This window comes from Lipophrys pholis (genome assembly GCF_963383615.2).
Source record: "Lipophrys pholis genome assembly, chromosome: 5".
Lineage (NCBI taxonomy): Eukaryota > Metazoa > Chordata > Actinopteri > Blenniiformes > Blenniidae > Lipophrys > Lipophrys pholis.
In genome coordinates, this window is record NC_137628.1 from 10794019 (window position 1) to 10817020 (window position 23002).

Sequence of the window (23002 nt, forward strand, 5' to 3'; positions counted from 1 at the left end):
GGACAACAAGAACAATGTTTCCTCCAGAGTGTCATGACTTCCAGGCCATATTCTCCTGGGCCCTGGTAGTTTTATAGTTAACAGTCACTGGAATAACAATCCAACTTGGTCGTCTGTTTACTGGAATGCATTTTCACCTGAAGCGGGACCTGAAGGTGATCTGTTCAGGGATTACTCAGATGTAACTGAAATGTCATTTCCATTACATCTGTTCAGGGATTACTCAGATGTAACTGAAATGTCATTTCCATCATAATGGTTTTATTTCTTTCATTTTTAATTAATGTCATACATTTTGCATATTGTTCAATATGTTGAAAATGGTTCTAGAATGTGGATGAAATGTGTTTTTCTTCCTTTTCTGTTGTTTCACGTTGAGCCTGAGAGATTTCAGAATCAGTTCAAAAATGATTAAGTCTGTACGGTTCGCTACAGAGAGGTGGAAAAAAAAGACATTTGGAAACCATAAATCCCCACAAAAGGTAAACCTAAGCAGGATTAACAACCATGTGCTACTTCAGGCTTTTAGTACAAAATATATGTCAAAATTAAACGGTTAATCTCCACATTAATCCAAATCAAAACGACATGCACTCAAAAGTTCACATCAGAGATTACAGCCAAACTTTTGATAAAAATTAGTTTAATTGGAATTACAAACGTACTGACAGATACTGACACCAGTTGGTAGAAAATTGACCCATTAAAATTTGTGACTATCAGACAACACAAAGCTCAAAAATTTTAAATCCCCCTGAAGTAGAAGTGCTTTTCATTCACAGCAGACGTCAAAACTTCCCCTTCAATAAATACATTTACATTTATACAGCTGATAAAAACGATTCACAGTGATCAGTTTGCATTCTAACAGACAAAAAAACCACACATCAATAACATGAATCCCAAACAATTCTTTATGAACATGATGAATGTTTGTTTGTAGCTGCAGATTACAGGAATATAAAGTTGTTGATCGTCAGCAAAGAATGAGACAAAGAGATTAACAGATGAACTTGTTTCACATGAGCCCAAAAAACTTCACATCAAACTTTTCTACAATGTGTGTGATCATCAATCTGGCTTTTTTTTTTTTTTTTTTTAATGTATTACTTTTTCTGGTGTTAAACCAGATGGAAGGTGATTAAACACCATAATTCACCCAGATTATATATCCAGATTATAGTTCTATATCACCCTTGAGCGTCCTCCAGCACAAACAGTTTAAAACTACTTGATGAATCCTGGCAAGCACAAACTGATGCAAGTTTAAATTTGTACTTTCATTAAATTAAAGCCTTTAAAGAACAAAAAGCTGGAAACAAACTACATAACTTCCTGAATGTGAGGTTTTCTGGCGCAGGCCAGATCCAGGGGGCGCCACAGAGCCCTGAACCGTGGATCCAAGGGTCAGAGTGACACCATGATTTAAGAATAAAAAAACTAGATTCATTGTGTTCTGAATCAAGCTTTAGTAAAATCCGAGGGAGTAACAGTAACAGTTACAGATTTTATATAAACCTTTATCGGTTAATCAAGAGTTGAGATTTTTCTTGTGTTTGGACCCCGACAGCCATTAACAAAATCATCTTGTCATGAGAAAAAGAGTTTTAAAAAAGGAGTCCAGTTTTCGACATGAATTTACTCAGCGGCTCGCATTGATCTCCCTCACTGTGAAAGTGTAACAGGAACAGAGGAAGGACGGAGTTTAAAAAGAGTAATGACTCAGGATTACGCACTGAGATTATCACAGTTAGTAACCAAAACTGAAGCTGCATGAATTCAGAAAACATGTGATAATGTGGTTGAATGTTTTCAGTTTTCTTCCTTCACATGTTTGTCTGCAGGTTCTCTGATTTCTTCTCTGTGGCCACCAAGTATGAAACAATCAAAACTCTGAAATGATCTGCATAATGGTCCTTTTGTGTCGTCTTTATAAATGATAAAGTTATGTGCAGTCACAAATATGCCAGGGGGCAAAAACCCGACATAAACAGACTGAATAAATCATTTCAATCATTCCAATTTAACACGTTAGAACATCGACCCGTCCGGTCCGTTCAGTCTTTCTCTGTAAAAGTTAGAAATGTGAAAAAAGACACAGCGTGTCCCGGATAAAGTATAAAAGCACAGATTGTTCCCTTCACTCTCCTCCATCTCCGACCAGTCTATAGAAGATGGAGTTATCGGAGCGGCAAAGAGAGGCGGGCGAGTCGAACTCCACCACCTTCCCAGCATGCATCACCAGCACCCGGTCACAGTCCATGATGGTGTTGATCCTGGAACACACGCACAGTGAAATGGTTAAAAACAGCTGAAGGTTGAGCTCAGATTACAGCTGAAAGACATTTTCCTGCAGCCGACTGGTTTGAAGCTCCATTGGCACAAAAACATTTCAAGTGAAAACGCATCATTTTTGGATGGTTTCAGAAAAGTTTCACGTTTAAGCGGCAACATTTTGAAAAGGATGTCTGTTTACACAGCAACACCAGAAACGCTAAAAACAATGTAGTTTTCATGCGGGGCCACCAGTGGGTGCCGTTGTTTGCTGCATGTGTTCAATTACAAAAACAGAGAACAATACGCTATAAACATCAACAATGGTGAGAACACGGACAGACGACCAAGTTGGATTGTTATTACAGTGACTGTTAACTATAAAACTACCAAGTTCCAGGAGAATCTGGACTGGGAGTCATGACACGACGGGGGAAATATTGTTCTTATCGTCCATCTACTGAGCACGTGCAGGACAACTACTTACGACGGCCGTGGAAGCGTTTCAGAAAAGTTGTGTTTTCTCTCGCTTCCACAGAGACAAGAGTCCAAGTGGTTTCAAAAAGTCCCTCCTTGGGTTTCGTTTCCAAAAAGTTGCATTTTCAGTGGCTCCGATCACCATTGTCGTGTAAACGTAACCCTGAGACCCTGCACTGGTTTCGCGTTTTCACTTGAAAACGTTGTGGCGTGAACGAGACCTGAACATAAAAGCTTGCACCTGTGGGCGATGGTGAGCACAGTCTTGTCGTGAAACTTGTCTCTGATGGTCTGCTGCAGCAGTTTGTCGGTTTTCTGATCCACGCTGGCTGTAGCTTCATCGATACACAGAACCTGTGTGGGGGCCAGACAGGAAACAGAGCATCAGCTGATCATCGAACTCGAAAGTGTCAAACACATTTCAGTTTAGGTTCCACAATCAGCCCAGTTTCATCTCGAGTGGCCAGGACCCTTAAAATAGTGAAATAAAGTGTTTTTTGGTTGTTTTTTTTTGTGGCACAGAGTATATGCAATATAATAAGCACATTTGCAGAAAAGCCAAACTATTGCTCCAGGAAATGACGACAATCTCAACATGAAGCCAGTTTTAATGAAGCCTTCTGGGGCAAAATACAGTGAAATGTCAAAACAACTTCTAAACCTGTTGCATTCTGCAGGTTTCTTAAATGATAATAAATATAAGCCAATTTGTCAACATGTTATCTATATGTGTCTTATCTCCGTTATATTTTGTGTTCACCACAGGACAAGTCAACAACATATCTGCAGAGCTCAATCAAACAAAATGTGTATAAAATCTGGGGTTTTCTTTAGATTTCAGTGTTTTTACAGCTTTGAGTAAACTTCGTAATGATATGTTAATGTCGGCATTAGCAGTGTGTGAGCAGCATCTTCAAGAGAGAAAATCACTGATTGTAACATTTTGTAACTACAATTTATATAAAACATGTTCTTAAAAGTTACAGAAATAAAGGAATTATACTTAAGTAATTGTAATCAGATTTATGTATTGAGAAACTTTTTCCACATGTATGTGTTCTTTTTACCATTAATTCTTTCCGTTGTCTCAGTCACAAACCAGTCTGGTTACATCCGAGTTATTTGTAAGTTTTGTCTTTAGAGTGATAGAACTGAACACCTTAATAACAGAAATACACTAAATAATAAATAAATGCAGGTATGCACAAATAAATAAACCTGAGAATTCATATAAAACATTATTTATTTAAAAAAAATTATAATTTATTCATGCTTTAATTCATTTAAGTAATTTTATTTCCTTTTTTCATGTTAGAAAACATCAGTAAAACATGGAAATAAACTCAACAGGTACATTTTTCATCAGGTAGTGGTTAAATCCAGCGACGTCCAAACAGCTGGTGTGAGTCAGAAACAGATCTCCTGTGTTTGGAGACGGTTATTTCGTTTTATTGAGGAGATTAAATATGTAACATTGTTGAGGTTGAGTCATTGACTGATGCAGTTCACAGAGATATTCAACCGTCCTCTGACCGTCCACGCAACGACAACCAACACAAACTGAAGGATAAAACACTGAATTCAGAGGAGGTGCAGTTTGTAGCATTTAGCATCACAGTTATTCTGTGTGCCTGTCTCTTTAAGAGGAGGCACAGACGTTGTTATCCTTGACGCTTGTTTATTTTGCATCTGCATCTTCTGCTGGATTCTCGTTGGGAGCAGGGAGACAAAAAGCATGTCAAAATGGGAAATTCGGGAATCTTGCACAGCAAATTATTTGGCACCGGCCAAGATTTAAAATCTTATTTTTAGACATGATCAATAATTTGGCTTGTTTTTAAAAGTTTCGGCAAAACGTTTCTGTAAAAATCACAAAAAAGTGTGAAACGTTGGCCAGTGAAAGCAGAGGGGATTTTGGCGAAAAACACAAAATAATGGAGATCATAGTCGACTGCGAGCAGCAAGAACATACAACAATTCACCTGAAATGTTCTCGTCACATGAAAAGTGAAATATGTTCTAGAATCCACTGACAGGTGCGTCTGTCACTTTCTGTTTGCTAAAAATACTTTCAGGGAGCGGCGGCCAAACAGCACAACGCTGAAAGCTCAGAGTGTTTTATACAGGTCGAGAGCACACACACACACACACACACACACACACACACACACACACACACACACACACACACACACACACACACACACACACACACACACACACACACACACACACACACACACACACACACACACACACACACACACACACACACACACACACACACACACACACACACTGACTGGAGGTCACTCCAATCCAAATCCCCAAAATGTTTCATATTATCTTGTATTTGATGTGATTCAGACGTTCTTCACGTCACTAACAGGCCGAGGCCATATGTTCAGGCTGGTGTCTGTTTCTGACATGTGGAGGATTTAAAAGCTTAAAATTTCCACCATTAAAACCTGCTCATGCTGGATATCTAAAATAACCTGGGGTTTATATACAGTCACAACATTACAACCACCTGACATTATTTATCTTTCACCAGCTTCCTATCAGAGCCAGCATCACGTTCTGCAGCAGTTTAAACTTCAGTCGCTCGTCTGTGCATCATTAAACTTCACTGCTTGTCCTTTCTTAGACCACTTTAGTAGATCCAGGCCAGGAACATCTCACCAGAGCTGTAGGTTTAAAGTTTCTCTGATGCAGTCGTCCCGACATCACACCTTATAAAATCTGCACAAATCCTTGAAAGTGAACATTCTTCTGCTCCTGACATGAACTTTGAGGACCTAAGGTTTACTTCTGCAGTAACATACAGTATCTCCTCCACCAGGTCAGGGGTCTGCAGTCTGTGGAGCCTCTTTAGCTCCTCATTAGTATAAAATATTAATATATGGACGGACAAGACGCACACCAGCTAAAATCAATGGCGTCTTTACCCATGTTTTCTTCTTTGTTTTTGGTGTATCTCTGTGGCAGCATAAAGGCGCCACCTATAGGCCTGACATATGTACTGCATCATTTTGAGCCGTTTCCATGGTGTCGTGTGGACGTGGATGTTTCCTGTGTGGACCGGAAACTTTTTAAGAGAAAAAAGATTGTCTTAGCTTGTGTAGATGGGGCCTGAGTATTTTCCTTTTCTGTTCCCTGAGCTGCTCATAAGTCATAAATCTGAGGATCAACCTGTCGGTGCTGCAGAGGACTCACCTTGGCCTCTGTGAGCAGAGCTCGAGCCAGACAGAGCAGCTGCCTCTGTCCCGCAGAGAAAGACTTTCCTCTGTCACCCACCTCGGCGTCCAGACCCCCTGATGGACACAAACACATGACAGTACAGTCTTCCTCTACTCATCCTCATGCATCTACTCAAAGGAGGGCGTGGAACCATGATATCACTCCATCCTACCTCCCCCATCCCCCCATATGGGTACAGTGCTGGAGGTTCTGTGTGTGTGTGTGTGTGTGTGTGTGTGTGTGTGTGTGTGTGTGTGTGTGTGTGTGTGTGTGTGTGTGTGTGTGTGTGTGTGTGTGTGTGTGTGTGCATAACTCATGTGGGCACAATTCATTACAATTTAATTTAATGCTGATCAAAAATTTATTTAAAATTGAAATTGAAAATAAACTCTCTAAATTCAGAAAGACAAATCAAGAAAGAATACTCAATCTTATATCACCTGGACCCCACAGCTGAGAATGGCTAAGGTCGATTACAGTACAACACAAACTGGCAATGCGAGACTAACCAGCTGAGTTACATTAACTAACTTGTTGACCTTAGTTGCCAAGAGCACTTCACGAATCATGATGATTTCTGTTTGGTCTCACTCAATCAATTACTTTATGTTATACTGATCACATTAAAGCAAACTATTGCAGTTATATGGAGTTTTTGGCCACACTATAGAATATAAAACAGCAAAGAAGATGAATGGATAAGTAGTTATTTTAGTTGGCTGGACCTGAGTAAAGCTTGAACACGCTGTGTGAACAGATTGTCAGCGAAGCGCAACACTGTGTCAGTGATAACAATAAAACCCAGACAGCGATGAGTTAACAGAACAGATAAAAACAAAACAAAGAGACGCCTCACTTCCAAACTGACACACCTTCTCAAAAACATTCCTGTGTGTGATGCTGATCTTTACTTCTGGATCTGAGTCAGTTCTCACCCATCCTGTGGACTGCCGAGCTCAGGTGACACTGGTCCAAAACGTCCTGCAGGCACTGGTCCGCCTGCCGCCCGCACGGGTCCAGGTTCTCCCTGACGGTCCCGCTGAACAGGAAGGGGTCCTGAGGGATGATGGCCAGCCTTGATCTGCAGGGGGCGCCACATCAGTCCAATCGATCGATCAATCAGTCAACCAGTCAGATGACAAGATAACCGATGCTTTGAAACATGATTATATTGATTTACATTCATGCACATATACAAAAACACACACTCTCATTCAAATACAGGGATCAATAACTTGAATAGTACAAATCAATATAGTGTCATTCATAAAAAAATTCTGATAATTTTGGGGAGAAATGTTTATAAACTGTATATAGAATAAAATTATATTGATTTTTTAAAAAATATATATCAAAATGTACTGAAATTAAATTAGGTTTAAAAAAAGCTTAAAAATATCATTTATGATATTAATTATGCATTTATAATCGAAAATGACATTAAAATGACTTGTACAACAAGATTATTTGAAATAAATGGGCACAAATGAAAAAAATGTTGAATTAAAACCTTTTAGATGAAATTTTCCTTAAAGCATTATTTTAATTATTTTCTCAGACATCAAACTGTTGTTAAAGAATCTGTTGTTCCATTCAGATTTATAAGTTAAAGGCAAGTCTGTCAGGTAGAACAGTGCAGGACAAGGTATCGTTTTATAAACTAACAAGATCAATTCAAAATGAACAGAAAAAGTATAAAGAAACAGATGTGAAGATGAGAAATGTTCTGTTTACATTCTTATTGTGCAGCTGACAGTTTCTTTTAGAGATCTGGGGCCTCATTTCTAAACGTATCTCCACCTCTGCAGTCACTGATCTCTCTGTGGCCCTCACTATTTACAGCAGTGACAACATGCTGCCGACCGCTTCTCTTTTCTTTTATGAGTAAAGTAACCACTGTGTCACCAAATAATATCATTTTCCTGACATCCACCTCCTCCATGACTATTTTGCGCTTCATGAAATTCCTTTTCCTTGTCTTTTCTGCCAGGATTTAGCATCAAATCCCATCGATCAACAGGCTGATTGAGATGCAAAGATATTGATGAGGCGCTTTGCATCGACCATTTATGGTAGAAAGTGGGTGTGATGAGGGCGGGGTATGAACTGTGCAACCTTCCAGGTAGACTGTGATCTATAAAGGGTAGGTGTGTGCAGATGTGCGCACGCACGGTTTTACCAATCCAAATTTCTTTTGGAGCACGCCATTTCCAGTTTTCGGGCGCACACACATTTTTAGTAGGAATCCTACGCAATGTTTATTAGATGAGGCCTCAGAAGAGTTCATCCTGCTGGTTGCTAAGTGCAATAATCTGGTGTGTGAATTACGTATGAAACACAGAGATGACGTAATGGCAGTGAGTTGATGTTGTTTTGCTGTTTCGGAGCCGTCCCTCCTCCTACCTCAGCTGAGCCAGGCCCACGGTGCTGATGTCCAGCTGGTCCAGGAGGATCTGTCCCTTGTTCAGCTCCACCATGCGGAACAGGGCCAAGAACATGGTGGACTTGCCGGAGCCCGTGCGTCCCACTATGCCAACTTTCTCCCCGGGGCGGACCACCAGACTCACCCCGTCCAGAGCATTAGGGAGCCCCTCCCTGTAGGCCAGGATCACGTCACGAAACTCCAGCCAGCCCTGCTCGGGCCAGGCAGCGGGCAGCTGCAGTCAGAACACAGATGGACAGACAGACGCAGCACCATGGGTCAACGTCATATAACGAGGTCTAGCTAAAGACAGCGGCCATAAAAAACCTATTCAGTTCAATTTAAACCTCTCTGATAAATCTATAACATAGTTATTTTTGAAAAGCAGAATAATATCACATTACATTGTACAAGTTTACAGAATGAAGTTGCTATGAATATATATGCTAGTTTGTCACATTATTCCATTATTCTAAACTCGAACGTGCACTCAGTTGAGCACATACCTTGGCCAACCCCTCATTTGTTTTTGGATACTTTCCGAACCAAGATATTAACTGCGAGATCCAGAGCGGCGTTAGCAGTGTGCTAGAAGGCAGCTAACGGCAGCTTCCTTGCTGCAGCCCTGACAGCTCACAGCGGACCTCCAGTGTGTCCACAAGGGAGGAAGTATTTTACCTCTCCAGGAGCTGTTTGAGCCCAAAATCTAATCAATTGGTCCTTGGATGAGGACAAACCATACCTGAAGATTTCATGCAATTCGGGTCAGTAGTTTTGTGAAAAGTTGGTAAAATACATACATACATACATACATACATACATACATACATACATACATACATACATACATACATACAAACCAATAAAAACATGCGTACAAAAATATAACCTTCGCCCCAATGTTTGTTCGTGAAAGTAATGAAAGATCACTCACCACTGACACAAAATTTCTTTACATCGGAGTTAGTTTTAACTCATAATTACTTATTAAATCCTACACAGAATAATTCTGGCTCTTTCCTGTGGCTTCCTCTGATCATGGTGTTGGAGGGGAGTCCAGGAGATTCTGACCTGTGTGTGTTGCTGCTGCGGCTCGATGGGCAGGCCGGTGGAGTACTCCTCCGTCCGCTCCACACTCACCAGCTGCATCTCCGTCTGCGTGAAGCTGAAGATCAGGCCGGACAGCAGCGTGGTGATGGACAGAGCGTAGGACAGGGACAGACCCACCAGACCTGAGAGACAGACAGACAGACAGGGTCAGCAGCTGTAACAGAATTCAGAGCTACAGTAAAACAGCTGTTTCCTCACCGGGGTCGACAGAGTTGAACTGATGTTGGACCACAGCGATGACCCCGAGGCCCGTCACTACAGCAACACCCATCAGCTGCAGGCGGATGTCCAGCCACTGCATGGCGGCAGTGCTGAGAAACAGGCAGCGCTGGTTCTGCTCCAGACGGCGGGCGCTCTCCTCCTCAAACCTCAAACAATAACACAAGGCAAACTTTGTTTTTTACAGAACCACACGTAAATAAAAACTGTCCAACTAATATCCTCTGGTCCCTTACCGAATACTCGACACCCCTGCTGTAAAGTTTAAATGACATTCAGCCTTGGTTTTGGTTGTATTGTTGAAGTTTGTGTGTTAGTTTTCATTCTGTGCGCCAGCCTCTTTAAGACGCAACATGCAAAGATTACTATCCGAGACGCTGCTTTCATTTAATCTTTGGCTGGATTTTCAGTACATCATTAGTACTGCGCCATTCAGAGAATGTACATAAAGACATATCAGAATGTGGAGAACATTCTGGAATATTGTGCTGTGACTTCTGTTAATGATTCGGCAAGCAGTTTGCAAAAAACTGCGAAATATCTGCCAGTCAAAGTGGAAGGGATTTTGGTGGAAATGGGAGCACGTACATAAGAAGCACATCCAAACATGCAGAAACTTCGGGAATAGTGTGCTATGACTTGTGTTACCATTTCGGCGATTGGTGTCCACAAAAAACTGCTGAGAAGTTGGCCAGTGAAAGCGGATGGGATTTTGGTGAAAGACACAGAATGGAGGGATACAGTGCAGCAGGCACACACTACATGCCATCTAGTTCATACATTTTGTTGTATTTGGATACATTTCACTTTGGCAAATAAAGTTTTCTTTGTGCTTGACACCACATCTTGCATCCTCATTCGGTGTGCGAACACGCAAACTCCCCCACCTTGCGGCTCAACGCCTCACCTGGCGGAGCTGCCGCTGGCCCGGATGGTGCCCAGCCCGTTCAGCGTCTCGGAGAAGTGGGAGTAGACAGGCGACAGCGTGAGGCTGCAGAGGCGCTTCAGCTCGCGGGAGGTGTGTCTGTAGAAGGCCTGCGTGCGGTAGTAGAGCAGCGCCAGCGGCAGCAGCGGCAGCAGCACCCAGGGCAGCCCATAGCCCATCACCACCAGCATGCCCAGCAAGCTGAACACGTTGGCCAGCAGAATGTTTAGGATGAAGGGCAGGCTGTCATCGATGCTGTACAGGTCTGAGGAGAAGCGGTTCAGCATGCGGCCAACAGGCGTGGTATCGAAGAAGGTCACGGTGGCCTGACACACAAAAGAAGTAAAGGTTAGGGTCAGCCATGATCAATTCTCATCTGGTGCCTTGTTGAATGGTGCTGTATAAATAAATGTGCCTTGCCTTCATCAATCAGATGAGATAAAGGAGGAGAGAAGCAGCTGAACTGCACATTTATAGACTTGTTATGACTGTTTTTACTGTATTGTATTGCATTGTGTTTTATTTATTCTGTCTGCTTGCTATATTAATGAGCTGTTTAATCTGAAGTGACCTTGAGAGATTCAAACGTATTATTTTACAGTGTAGGACATCAATTGAGTTTCAAAAGCACCACATTTTAGCTCATTCTGGCCATTTATACAGGCTCTCCATTCACCTTTTCATAAAAAAAAAAACCCACTTTATTCTAATTAGTGTATTTACACCGTTTTTGGTTGTAATTGAACTCCAGCATCATGCCCATCTAGGTTAAGAGACTATATCCAATGACCATCTGTGCTCCAAACAAAAAGGGTTCAAGCTGCCACAAGCTTTAACTATTAGATCTTTTTTCAATCCAATCCAACTTTATTTGCATAGCACAGTTTAACACGTCAGCCAATGTTGGCCAACAGGCTTCACAGTTAAAAGCAATAATAAAACAAACGGTGAACAAAAAAACAAAAACAAAACGGCAACAATGAGTAAAAACAGGGTAACAGTGAGTAACAATCACACTAAACAGTGAGTGAAAAACGGTAACAACAATGCCACAGTATCACAGTGCTCAATAACTGTTAAAAGCCAGCGAGTACATGTGTGTCTTGAGTCGACACTTTAAGGACTCAAGAGACCGAGTGGTTCTAATGTGGAGAGGCAAATGATTCCACAGACGGGGTGCAGACATGGAAAAGGCTCGGTCACCTCTAGTTTTTAGTCTGGATCTTGGTACAACAAGGACCATCTGATTTGCTGACCTCAGTGATAAAACAGGAACGTGAACATGTAAAAGATCGGATAAATAAGACGGTGCCAACCCATTTAATACTTTAAAAACCAACAATGTGTGAGAGATAGGTCTTCACTGTGGCCAACAGTCTCAACTGAAAGAAACCAGTTTTTAAAACAGAGCCGATTTTTTAATCGAGTCTAAAGCCACTATCGAGAGACACCCCCAGATTTTCGGGCGGCTGATATGAACCTGCAGAAATAGGCCTAATTAGGAGGTAGATCTGCACATCGTCAGCGAAACAGTGAAAAGAGATATTATGTTTAATAAAAATGGACCCCAGGTTTAAAGAAAACAGTAAAGGGCCTAAAAGAGATCCCTGTGGGACCCTGCAGGAAAGTGGGGCAGTCGAAGAGGAGAAGTCACCGAGCTGAACAGAAAAACTTCTATTTTTAAGGTAAGACTGAAACCAGTTAAGAGCTGTGCCTTTAATGCCCATACAGTTTTCAAGACTAGATAAAATAATATTCTGATTGACTGTATAAAAGGCAGCAGGCAGGTCTAAAAGCACTAGTGTCCTGCATCAGCAGTTAAAAGAAGGTCATTAAAAAACTCCTAAAAGGGCAGTTTCAGTACCGTAACGGGGCTTAAATCCAGACTGAAACTTTTCATAAATACTAAAATCCTCTAAAAAGGTTTGCAATTGATTAAAAACAGTTCTCTCCAAGACTCTGGATAAAAACTGGAGTTTTGAAATGGGTTTAAAATTTAAAAGCGCTTGCACCACAGCATGTTTAAAAGCAGTTGGGACACATCCTGAGCCAAAAGATGTGTTAGCTAGAGTTAAAATACTTCACCCAACATTGTTAAAAACATTTTTAAGTAAAGAGGCAGGAATGCTGTCCAGCGTGGAGTTTGTAGGACGCAGTTGCTGCACTATATCTTGTAAGGCTGTAAATGAAATGGGCTCAAAGTGCTGGAAGACAGCTGGACTCAGTGGAGGGACAGAGGGGTCAATGAGAAGTGCAGGTGAAAAACTTAGACAGGAAACCTTGTAAACAGTGAAGCTGATGGGATAAGTGGATCGGATTCTCCAGGATTTAGTAGCGAGTTAAAAACATTATAAAAACAAAGAAACCTAGGGTCTCTGGTAGTTAGCTGGCTACAAGGTCAGATAAAAATTTTGATTTGGCACCTTTCACAGCTTTCTGGTGTCTGGACAGTGCATCCCGTGCAATATCAAAAGAGACTTGTAATTTGTCCTTTTTCAACCCTCTCTCAGCGCGTCTGCAGGCAATCATAAAGGATCAACGTCAACCAATAAGTAAACAACATGATCTGTGAGGAGGTGAAGTCCAAACCAAGCTGTTGGAGGGTTGAAGGGTTTTTCTGAAATGATGGACTGAAACATCTTCATTATCTGACACTTTCTTAATGTGAACAACCAACCAACTAACCTGATACAGGCTGAAATGAGAGAAACTTCATAACAGCATGACAGACAGACAGACATACATGGAAAAAACTATATTCATATGCTCACATATCATCATTTATAGTAATTGTGCTTTTGTCTAACATTTAAATTTTTTTTAACAATTTGATTAGGAGTTCAAACTCAACAGTAAAGGAAGGACTCCAGTTTACAACCCGTTTCTTTCAGCTGGAGTTTCATCTTGGATTGCACCGAGGCCTCAGCCTGCTTCTCTCGCCTCAGCTCAGACCCCCACACTGGGACTCACCTTCAGGACCCGATCCAGCAGCCTGTTGTGGATGGCGGAGGCGGCACAAACGACTCCGTAGGCAAACAGGAAGGCTCGCAGGGCGGTGAAGACGGTGTTAGCAGCTCCGAGGCAGCCATACACCGTCAGGTAGAACCTTACATCCTGGCTCGAGTCGTTGGAGAGAAACGCTTGCACGGGGGGGAGAGAAGACCTAGAAACAGATTGAAATATTATATTTGAGGTAAAGAACAAAGCAGATTTTAAAGGTGCAGTGTTTAGGTTTAGGTAATGTCATTTTTGTGCATTAGGTGGCAGAAGTAATTCACTGTCATAAATTGAATAGAATTGAATTACTACTTTTAAAGAAGCTGGACTGACGACAAAGAACTCAATTTTATTTTGTGTTTTAAAGTATTTTAGACTATAGGAGACATGTTTTTAATAGTTTGACTGCTTAAGTGGAGTATATATCAAAATATAGTGGTACACAGCATCTGTGACTACTAGATGTCACCGCATGACCCAAAATGTCTCCAAAAAGACTAAATAGCTAAATTTAAAGTAAAAATGATCAAATGTGCATCTGAAACAACAATAGAGCAGCTGGATGCTACCTGGTTAGCTTCCTAGCCCACAACAAAACAGAGAGGACTGGAAACAAATCAAACAAATCATCATATTATATTATCTACTATTAGCAGATTATTAAAGGTTTGGAACTAAAATGTGACATATTCTACTTTCAAAAGGACAAAAACAGATTTTATGTTTCTACTGATTAATTAAAAAATATATACACTTGTTCTTTTTACTACTTAATCTTTAAATGTTCACACTAGATTATATTACTTGTTATGTCACTTCCAAAAGGTTGGCATGATGTTAAAAAAAAAAAAACAGGATGTATTGATATGAAAATGGAAACTACTGTCAAATTCAAAACAAGCAAATATTAAATTTAACCAAAATGAATCAGGATCTATAATGAATATCAGTCTGGTCAATCTGATTAAAACCTCTGATGTTTAACTGAGAAATCCATATAAAAAAGATTGAATATGGTCATGTTTTAAAACTGTGTGATTATACCATGATTGGAATGTCAAAAGAAAAATCAAGATCATAATTCACATTTTTCTTGATTTTTTTTTTTGTAATAAAAGATCAATTCTAAAACCACTTATTTTTTTAATATGTCGCGACTGGCCAACACTGCTGGACTGAGGTGTCCACGTACATGAGACCGCCGGGTGAGAACAGCAGTAGGTGAGGAGAGCTGAAAGCCGCCGCAGTCGAGTGGTTAGTGTGTGAGGAGCTGTTGGTTTTCAGCTCGGAGATCCAGTGAGACAACCACCAGTCCGACACGTTCTTAGAAGCTACAACACAAGACATGAGGGAAGCTTTGGTTAAAAGAAAATATGGATTTAAATCATAAAACACATACTTGAAACCACCAGGCTATTGGGTATGAGTGACTTCTTTCCAGTGAACTGGTTCCATGAAGAATAGTAATCACCAAGCTCATGATGGATTGAATAAATTGATTTTACTAACTGAGAAGAAGAGGAATGACATGTATTCCACTGATGAAGAGATAATAATAAAAGGTGCTCTGGTGCGTCTGTGCACACACTCGGACATGAAGAGCTGAGGAGCAAGTCTATTCTACAACACAAACCTTGCATGAGGAGCAGAGACATGAGGATGGAGGAGGCCAGGACTCCACCCAAAGCCCCCCAGTAGGTCTGGTAGACGCTCCAAGCCAGCCCTCCCGCCTGCTTTTGCTCCGCCCCCGATTCATCAGGGTCAACCTCCTGCAGGCACAGATCGGGGGGTGAACCCGGCTCCTGCTCGTCCTGCTCCGCTCCATCTGGTTGAGGAATCAGGTTTTATTGCACAGATTTCTAGCACTTTTTAAATCATGCTGAGAGTTTACAGCCACATTTGGAGCTCTGAACTCTTCCTGTAGCATAAAAATACTAGCCAGAGTAACTGAAGTTAGCTAATATGAAGTTATCTATGACTGTATGTGAACACTGTTGTTTACAGTGACACTAACTGATGCTTTGCAGGACTCCGACCCAGGAACTGGTATCAGGTACAGACCAGATGGAAAGCAGGTTCATGTTGGCAAACTTCGAGACCTCCTGATCACCTATGACTGTGCCCCTCAACACTGGTAGTGCAGAACAAATGCAGAGCTCAATAGACTTGTTCTCCACTGCCTGTGTCAAACACTTCACACTTGATGTGCATCTCTGAACTCTAAAAGTCTGCATGGTGGTGTGATGGTTTACACTTTTGTTCACAAAGAGATTATCCCTGGTTCGAGACTGAGTTTACAAGTTTTCTCTGAGCATGCATGGATTTTCTTCCACAGCCCATATATATATATATATATAGGTTGGGCGCCACCGTCCTGCAATGTGATCTGGGTGACAGTGCACCCAGGCACCCGGAAACGGATAAGCAGGAGAAAATGGATGGATGGATGGATGATGAAGAGAAAAAGGTCTTGTGCAGTTTATGTATAAAAACATATAATCGAAGGTGAAATGATGATGAAGGTGAATGTACCTTTCTCCTTTCTGTTGCGGTCGTTTTTGCACTTTTTCGGTACGGCCTCCACCAAAGGAATGATTTCTGCTGGTGTGCCTGGATGACATGAATAAACAGAGGAGGTGGGATTAAAATTATTTCCAATAAATATCTATACGTAAATATCTAACTAACCATCGAGCCCTGTCAGGGACGTGTGTCCAATCCAGCTAAAACTGAATCAAAGAGGCACTTTCTAACTCCTGATTTATTTCAACTGCTGCCTCTTTCTTCCAGTGTTCAATACTTTTACCTTGTTGTTGTTACTTTTGACATTATTACACAGAGGTTCATTCATGGACGTGTTTGGTTTCTATGTGGAGCTTGTTTTGCCAACAACATCTGATTAAAGTTTCAAGTCAATCGCACCTTTAGGAATAAATTAAACGTTCAAAACTTACAATATCAGCTGTGTGTGTGTGTGTGTGTGTGTGTGTGTACTCAATATATAGACATGCATTTGTATTTACCTTGTACATGTTCATATCATATTAAGGTCCTCAGGATAAGCTTTACTAACTGTTCCCAGAGTTAGAAGAAATGAGGTGAAGCAGCTTCTAGTTCCTACAGTCCTCACCTGTGGAACAAACTTCCTGCTGACACACTCTCTTGTTTTAAATCAGGACTTAAATCACTGTTATCTGCTCAGGCTTTCCAATAAACAGATTTTAATCATTTCATGACCTTTATCTTAATAAAGATTAACTTTATCTATTCTCATTTTTATGCCTTTCTTAATCACTTTGTTTGTCTGAAGGGTGCTATAGAAATACATCAGCCTTGCCTTTCTTATAGGTGTATTTATTTACCTATGTATATTGTACTTTGTTATTTATCTTCTAAACTACATATTTGCAAGTTTTCTGTTGGAAAATACTATTTTTATATGATTAATATAAAATATATTCAGCAATACTGTAAATGTCATCCTTGTGAGACCAAGAATTATCCAGGGATTAATAAAGTCTTTCTATTCAAATCAAATCAAATCCATCCTATCCTATCGTTTAAAGCCTTAGAATGACAGTATGAAAGATTTTTCTGGAAAGAGCTCATGATTTCACCCAGATAGATGATAAAAATGTCTCAATCTGATTGAAATCAGTAGTTTGCTTGTTTTTACCGGTTTTGATGATGGTTCCATTATCTACCAGGACCACCATGTCTGCTTTGTCCACGAACTCGATGCGGTGCGTGCAGAGGATTCTGGTCTTTCCCTTCAGGAGCTCCATGATGCATTTCTTCATGAGGTGTTCGGCCACGTCCGAATCCACGGCTGCCAGCGGATCGTCCAGGAGGTACATGTCTTTGTCCTCAAGTTGAGAAAGCCGACAGAAAAAACAGAAGAGAACAGGTTTTTGTGGATTCACTGGTGGTAAGACAATGTTTGAGTCACCGACTTAAATCTCAGATCCAACAGGTCCCAGTGGAGGCAGATTTCTAAAACCAACAACTAGACCTTTTCTCAGTGCAGTGTAACTGTATTGATATTCCTGCAGACTAACAGGGTTGTTTGTTTAAAGCTCCTCATTATTCCTGTGAGGATGCAGAAGATGGCTGGGCTGTGTAGCGGACTGACCATGTAAACAGCTCTGGCGAGGGCCAGCCGGGCCTTCTGTCCACCACTCAGAGTCACTCCGTTCTCTCCCACCTCCGTCCTGTCACCGTTTGGCAAAATCTATAGACAGAAATCAGAAAAACACTGACAACGAACGAAATGAAAGTGGTAAATAAAACCATACAGAGGGCAGATTTTTCTTTATTATCGGCATCAAGCCACTACTGCAGATGTTAGAAGCTAATCAGAGCATTAAGTGATTTAGTTGTCTTCAGGGGAGCTATAAACTTTAATGACACCATAAATGCACGTTTTTAATGCTGACTGTTATTACACATAATTTTATACACAAAGAAACACACTCGATCCAAGAATCTGAAACATTAAAATGTCACAGATCTGAGGTCACAGGGTTTTACGAACAGCTCAGTTTGGACTGAGCACATGTATCATGTGGAGGAACATGTGTTTGATCAAACCAGACTATGTATCATCTAAAGGAAACGTGTGATCTGGCTACTCAGTGATCCTCTCCCTATCTAAAACCCAAAGGACCAACTGATGGCTGTTATCATTAAGAAGGATCCCTAAAGAGATCTCTGTCGCTTCTACATGACTACCATGTTTTTTCAGTCACGTCACTGCTGTGACGCAAGAAGAACTATGAAAATGGAGAAAGAAGCGAGGAAAAGTAAGAGGGATCGTACGTTGAGATCATCTGAGAGCGCGCAGGCCTCGATCACAGCCTGGTAGAAGGTCGAATCGTAGTCTTTGCCAAACAGGATGTTGTCTCGTACTGATGCATGCTGGAGCCACGGTTCCTGAGAAGCCAGGCCAAAGCCAGCCTCTCTGTCTGCAACATACAGTACTCCACTGAGCCTGGAGAGCAGAGGAAATGCATGGATTACAGTAGATTCACTTCATCTGAGCTGGTATTTCTTATAGAATAAAGTGTAGTCAGGGGCATTTTTGGTGCCGTGCTGATGATACGGTGCTTTTTACATGACGTCAGGCAAGTGAGGTGTCACACAGAAAGTGTTTACAGGTTACACAGTGGCTGTCCACACTTTTCTACAGCCCAACATCAATGTTTAAACACACACGACTCTTGGATGGGACAGCAGACCCCTCACCTGTTTGATTTATTTCATGTCCCCTAAAACAAGCTCATGCACAAAAGGAAAATAACACACCTTTGAAAAATGCTGTGCTTTACATGTACATTGGTCTCTGTAAAGATAACACAAACACAGCTAGTATACACTTGTGCTGGGACATTGAATCCAGAAAATAAACTTGTAATCTTGACACATTCATGAAGACAGTTTTTGTTCTATTGTTTTGTTTCTACAACAGATTGAATTAAAAACCTCTCTAACACAGTTACTTCATTTAAAGACCTTATCAAACACCCCATCCGGGGAAGAGCGACAATGATCTGTGAAGCGCACAAAATATTTCACCCTCTCTGCCAGAGGTTCACATTGTGCTGGATTATTAAATGATGTATGACAACTTTGGCTAAGAGTCCAGAGGCAAGTGAATGGCTGGAAATCCAATAAAAATGAGCTCTTTATAGTTAAAATGATGCATGCATTTGATCATTTTCACTTTAATATTGTTTTAGCTGTATCTAGTTAAAAGAATAATTGCAAATGAGGTTTGAATTGATTGAAATGTGGTTAAACGACTTTCCGTCCGACCTCAGCATTGATGAAAACTGACTCTGGGTCTGCATGTGACCTACGGGCCACCAGTTGTCCAAGTTCTACCTCAGCTAATGCCTACATATAAAAGAAACACAGACCCGAACGTTCCAAATTACTGAATAAATTCACTTGTGTGGGAGTCCAGGGGCCTCAGCTATAAAACATTGCATAGGATCCCTACTGAAAATGTATATGCGCCCAAAAGCTGAAAATGGCGTGCACAAAAAAAAATTAGGTTCGGCAAAACCGCGTGCATGCACATCTGTACGCACTTTCCTTTTATAGATCACAGTCCACATGGAAGGTTGCACAGTTCAGATCCCGCTTTCAACACGCTCACTGTTTACCATAAATGGTCACTGCAAAGTACCTCAGGAACGTCTCAGCATAAATCAGCCTGCTGATCATTTTACACTGAATCCTGGCAGAAAACATGAGGAAAAGGAATTTTATGGCGAGCAAAAACAAGTGATCGGCAGCATGTCGTCATAGCTTTAAATAGTGTGAGAGCCACAGAGAGAGATTAGTGACTGTAGAGGTGAAGAAGAGTCTGATCTGAAAGTGGAGGTCAGAGGAGAGTGACATCATGGGGGCAGCACCCGAGCACACCGCTGGACACCAGAACAGCCCTCATGGTTGTGACGGCCACTGTGCGTGGCAGAGTGTCGGAGAGCGAAGGAGACATTTTGATGGAGACCACAGCGGAGACCGATAAAGTTCAGCTTTATCTGTTCATCAAATGGATAAACTAAATATTTGAACGGGGACTTGTGAAAGGCTCAGTGGACTTTGTGTTTTATCCTCAGTCACTCTAGAGTTGGAAGCGTTGGGTGACGAGGAGGTCGTCTGTCTCTAGCACCAGTGTGTCCCGAGCACATGGCCGTACCAGCGCATCCACAGTGCAGCTTTACGCACGGCTGTCACCGCGCTACTTATATGCTTACTCTGATATTAGACTAATTGTTACACACCTTGTCACAATTGATAGTCAATCAGTTCTATCCACCGTTCTGTATCATTTGAAGATGAAAGTTTGACATGAATATCGTGATGCAAATTCAGTAGTAATGTTCCACTAAAGAAACATCTATACCACTGCAGCTTGGCTGCTTCTGATTACATGGATCAATAAGTCTGATATTTGAAGACATTGAATGTATGAGGTGACTCTGGCTTCAATTCTCACCAGCTCACCATCAGTACCGTCAGTTTTTCCCGTCTCCAAAATGCGTGCACAAGTTCCAAAGTTCACGTACCGGTACGCCATTCTCCCGCAAAGTTTATTTTTTTAAATCACAAACTTTGCGTGGGAAGTGGCGTACACATCTTTCAGGACCCGTCTTGTGCGTAAGCAACTTTTATAAATGAGGCCCCTGATCACAGTTTCTTCCCAGATTTCCTCTAAGAAAGGCTGTGGACCCCAAACACTGATGGACGCACGCAAACAAACAAGCGCACACACACACACACACACACACACACACACACACACACACACACACACACACACACACACACACACACACACACACACACACACACACACACACACACACACACACACACACACACACACACACACACACACACACACACACACACACACACACACACACACACACACACACACACACACACACACACACACACACACACACACACACACACACACACACACACTTCTTTGACATGAGGAGATTTTGACAAAAACCTTAGCCAAAAGAAACCACTTTCTAAGAAAATAAACTTTATGTGGGCACTACACTGACAGTCTGAGGTTGTCCCATTCACACAGATTTGATCAGAAATCAGATTACATCATAAGGATCAAACCATTAGATAACCCTACTTTATAACTGCATGAGCTGTTTTACATGAGTCAAGTTGAAGATGGTTGCAAACCTGTTGAGTTCTCCTGTGATGGCAGCCAGAAAGGAGCTCTTCCCACAGCCCACCTTCCCCACCACAACCACCAGCGAGCCCTGAAACAGACACAACGTAAAATAAATACACTTTAACACAGGCAGAACAAAGCTCACCAGACAATATGTGTCATTCAAAACATGATGATAACAGCAGATCCTTCTAGTCCCAGAGGTGGTAAGGTTGGGCCCCCAGAAGACAACATACATTAATGAGTAATCTTCCAGCATTAATTCACCTTTTTGATGGCTATTGATTACCACAGACTGGAAACAACAAACAAGAGCTGCAGACTTGGAGATGCTCTGTAGAAAATTCCTTCATGCAGAATGTGTATAATACTTTACGTCAGTTGATTGTTCCATCTTGGGGTTTTTTTTTGTACTCAACTTTCCTATTGAGAGGGCCGACGTGATGTTTAGAGTCTTCCATATCGAGTTGATTCTGTGACTACCGGATTAAATGCCCATCTGTGCATCGGCAACGGTAAGTCTATTTGGACAAAAGGCCCGAAATGCGTTGCCAGAGTCGTATCAGGGATTTTGAGTCATTCTTTGCTAAGGATGGGTTAATTGTGTCAAAAATTGGAATCAGATGAATCATGACGATAGGTTAACTCGTATTAACGAGTCAATTTTTACAGCCCTGCATTGAACACAATAACGGCTACATTACAAGCATCATAAAATATCCCAACGACTTCACTTGTCTGGTCTTAAAGTTGTGGCTGATCTGTATATGAAGTTGTACCTTAGTGATGTGCAGATTGAGGCTGTGCAGCAGCAGACTTCCTGTAGCCGCTCCACTTCCTCCCTCCTCGTTCGGCTCCTCCCAGGAAAACGAGCCCTGACTTAACAGCAGCGAGGTCTGCTCGTCCTCAGGAGACACTGAGAGCAGGAACACAGCACATTCGAACACAAAACAAACACAATGGGACACTGATGATACAAAAACATGTGTACCCAGGGCGTAGTAGGCCCTCAGGTCCTGGTTGGTGAGTTTGAAGAAGCGCTGGATTCGCTGCAGAGACACTTTGGCCTCCAGGACTCCGTTGAGGACCCATGGGAACGCATTGAGCGGGATGATCAACATGCCCACCAGGGCCAGCGTGGTGAACACCTGCAGGAGGACCACATACACACACCACATACTGCAATCTGTGGTTTAACTTTGGGGGTGAGTGTTGTGTTAGTTAATAATCTCACCAGCTGGACTAAAACCTCTGGTGGAGGCTGGATCCTAAACTGAGGATCTTTACTGTCATTGGCATTGTCTTGTAAGATTGACGCTCACCGGTGGTCCCATTGAAACCCACTTTGCGCCTCTTTGCACTTGAAGGCTCTACAGACACTGCAGGTCATGTTCAGATGCACAAGAGTCCAAAACTAGATGGACCAGGGCTGTTTTGGCAGCAAAAGGTGCATCAACACAATATAAAGCACGTGAGAGGTTTAGGTAGATTTGTTGCACAGTAGCATTAGAGCAGGGGTGTCACACATAAGGCCTGTGGGCCAAAGCCAGCATGAAAGAGACTCCAATCTGGCAACACCACCAAGCAAATGGCCAAAATTTAAAAGAAAACATGTATTTTTTCA

At 41.7% G+C, this 23002-nt stretch overlaps 1 protein-coding gene across 1 annotated transcript in view; it reads right to left on the minus strand.

Annotated features, from left to right (window-relative positions):
* Window positions 1-630: 630 nt before the first annotated feature.
* Window positions 631-23002, minus strand: part of abcc10 (ATP-binding cassette, sub-family C (CFTR/MRP), member 10) — a 28049-nt gene continuing 5677 nt past the window's right edge. Inside the window, exons 5-22 of the mRNA XM_080462950.1 lie at window positions 22370-22526; window positions 22158-22294; window positions 21387-21466; window positions 18483-18654; window positions 17797-17895; window positions 17341-17530; window positions 16197-16274; window positions 15298-15489; window positions 14857-14995; window positions 13638-13830; window positions 10650-10993; window positions 9722-9891; window positions 9485-9645; window positions 8395-8648; window positions 6927-7072; window positions 5968-6065; window positions 2993-3105; window positions 631-2276 (exon numbers count right to left, since the gene is read on the minus strand). Of these exons, the coding sequence (XP_080319076.1) occupies window positions 2141-2276; window positions 2993-3105; window positions 5968-6065; window positions 6927-7072; window positions 8395-8648; window positions 9485-9645; window positions 9722-9891; window positions 10650-10993; window positions 13638-13830; window positions 14857-14995; window positions 15298-15489; window positions 16197-16274; window positions 17341-17530; window positions 17797-17895; window positions 18483-18654; window positions 21387-21466; window positions 22158-22294; window positions 22370-22526 (2859 nt within the window). The 3' untranslated portion in view covers window positions 631-2140. The remainder of the gene's footprint in view (window positions 2277-2992; window positions 3106-5967; window positions 6066-6926; window positions 7073-8394; window positions 8649-9484; window positions 9646-9721; window positions 9892-10649; window positions 10994-13637; window positions 13831-14856; window positions 14996-15297; window positions 15490-16196; window positions 16275-17340; window positions 17531-17796; window positions 17896-18482; window positions 18655-21386; window positions 21467-22157; window positions 22295-22369; window positions 22527-23002) is intronic.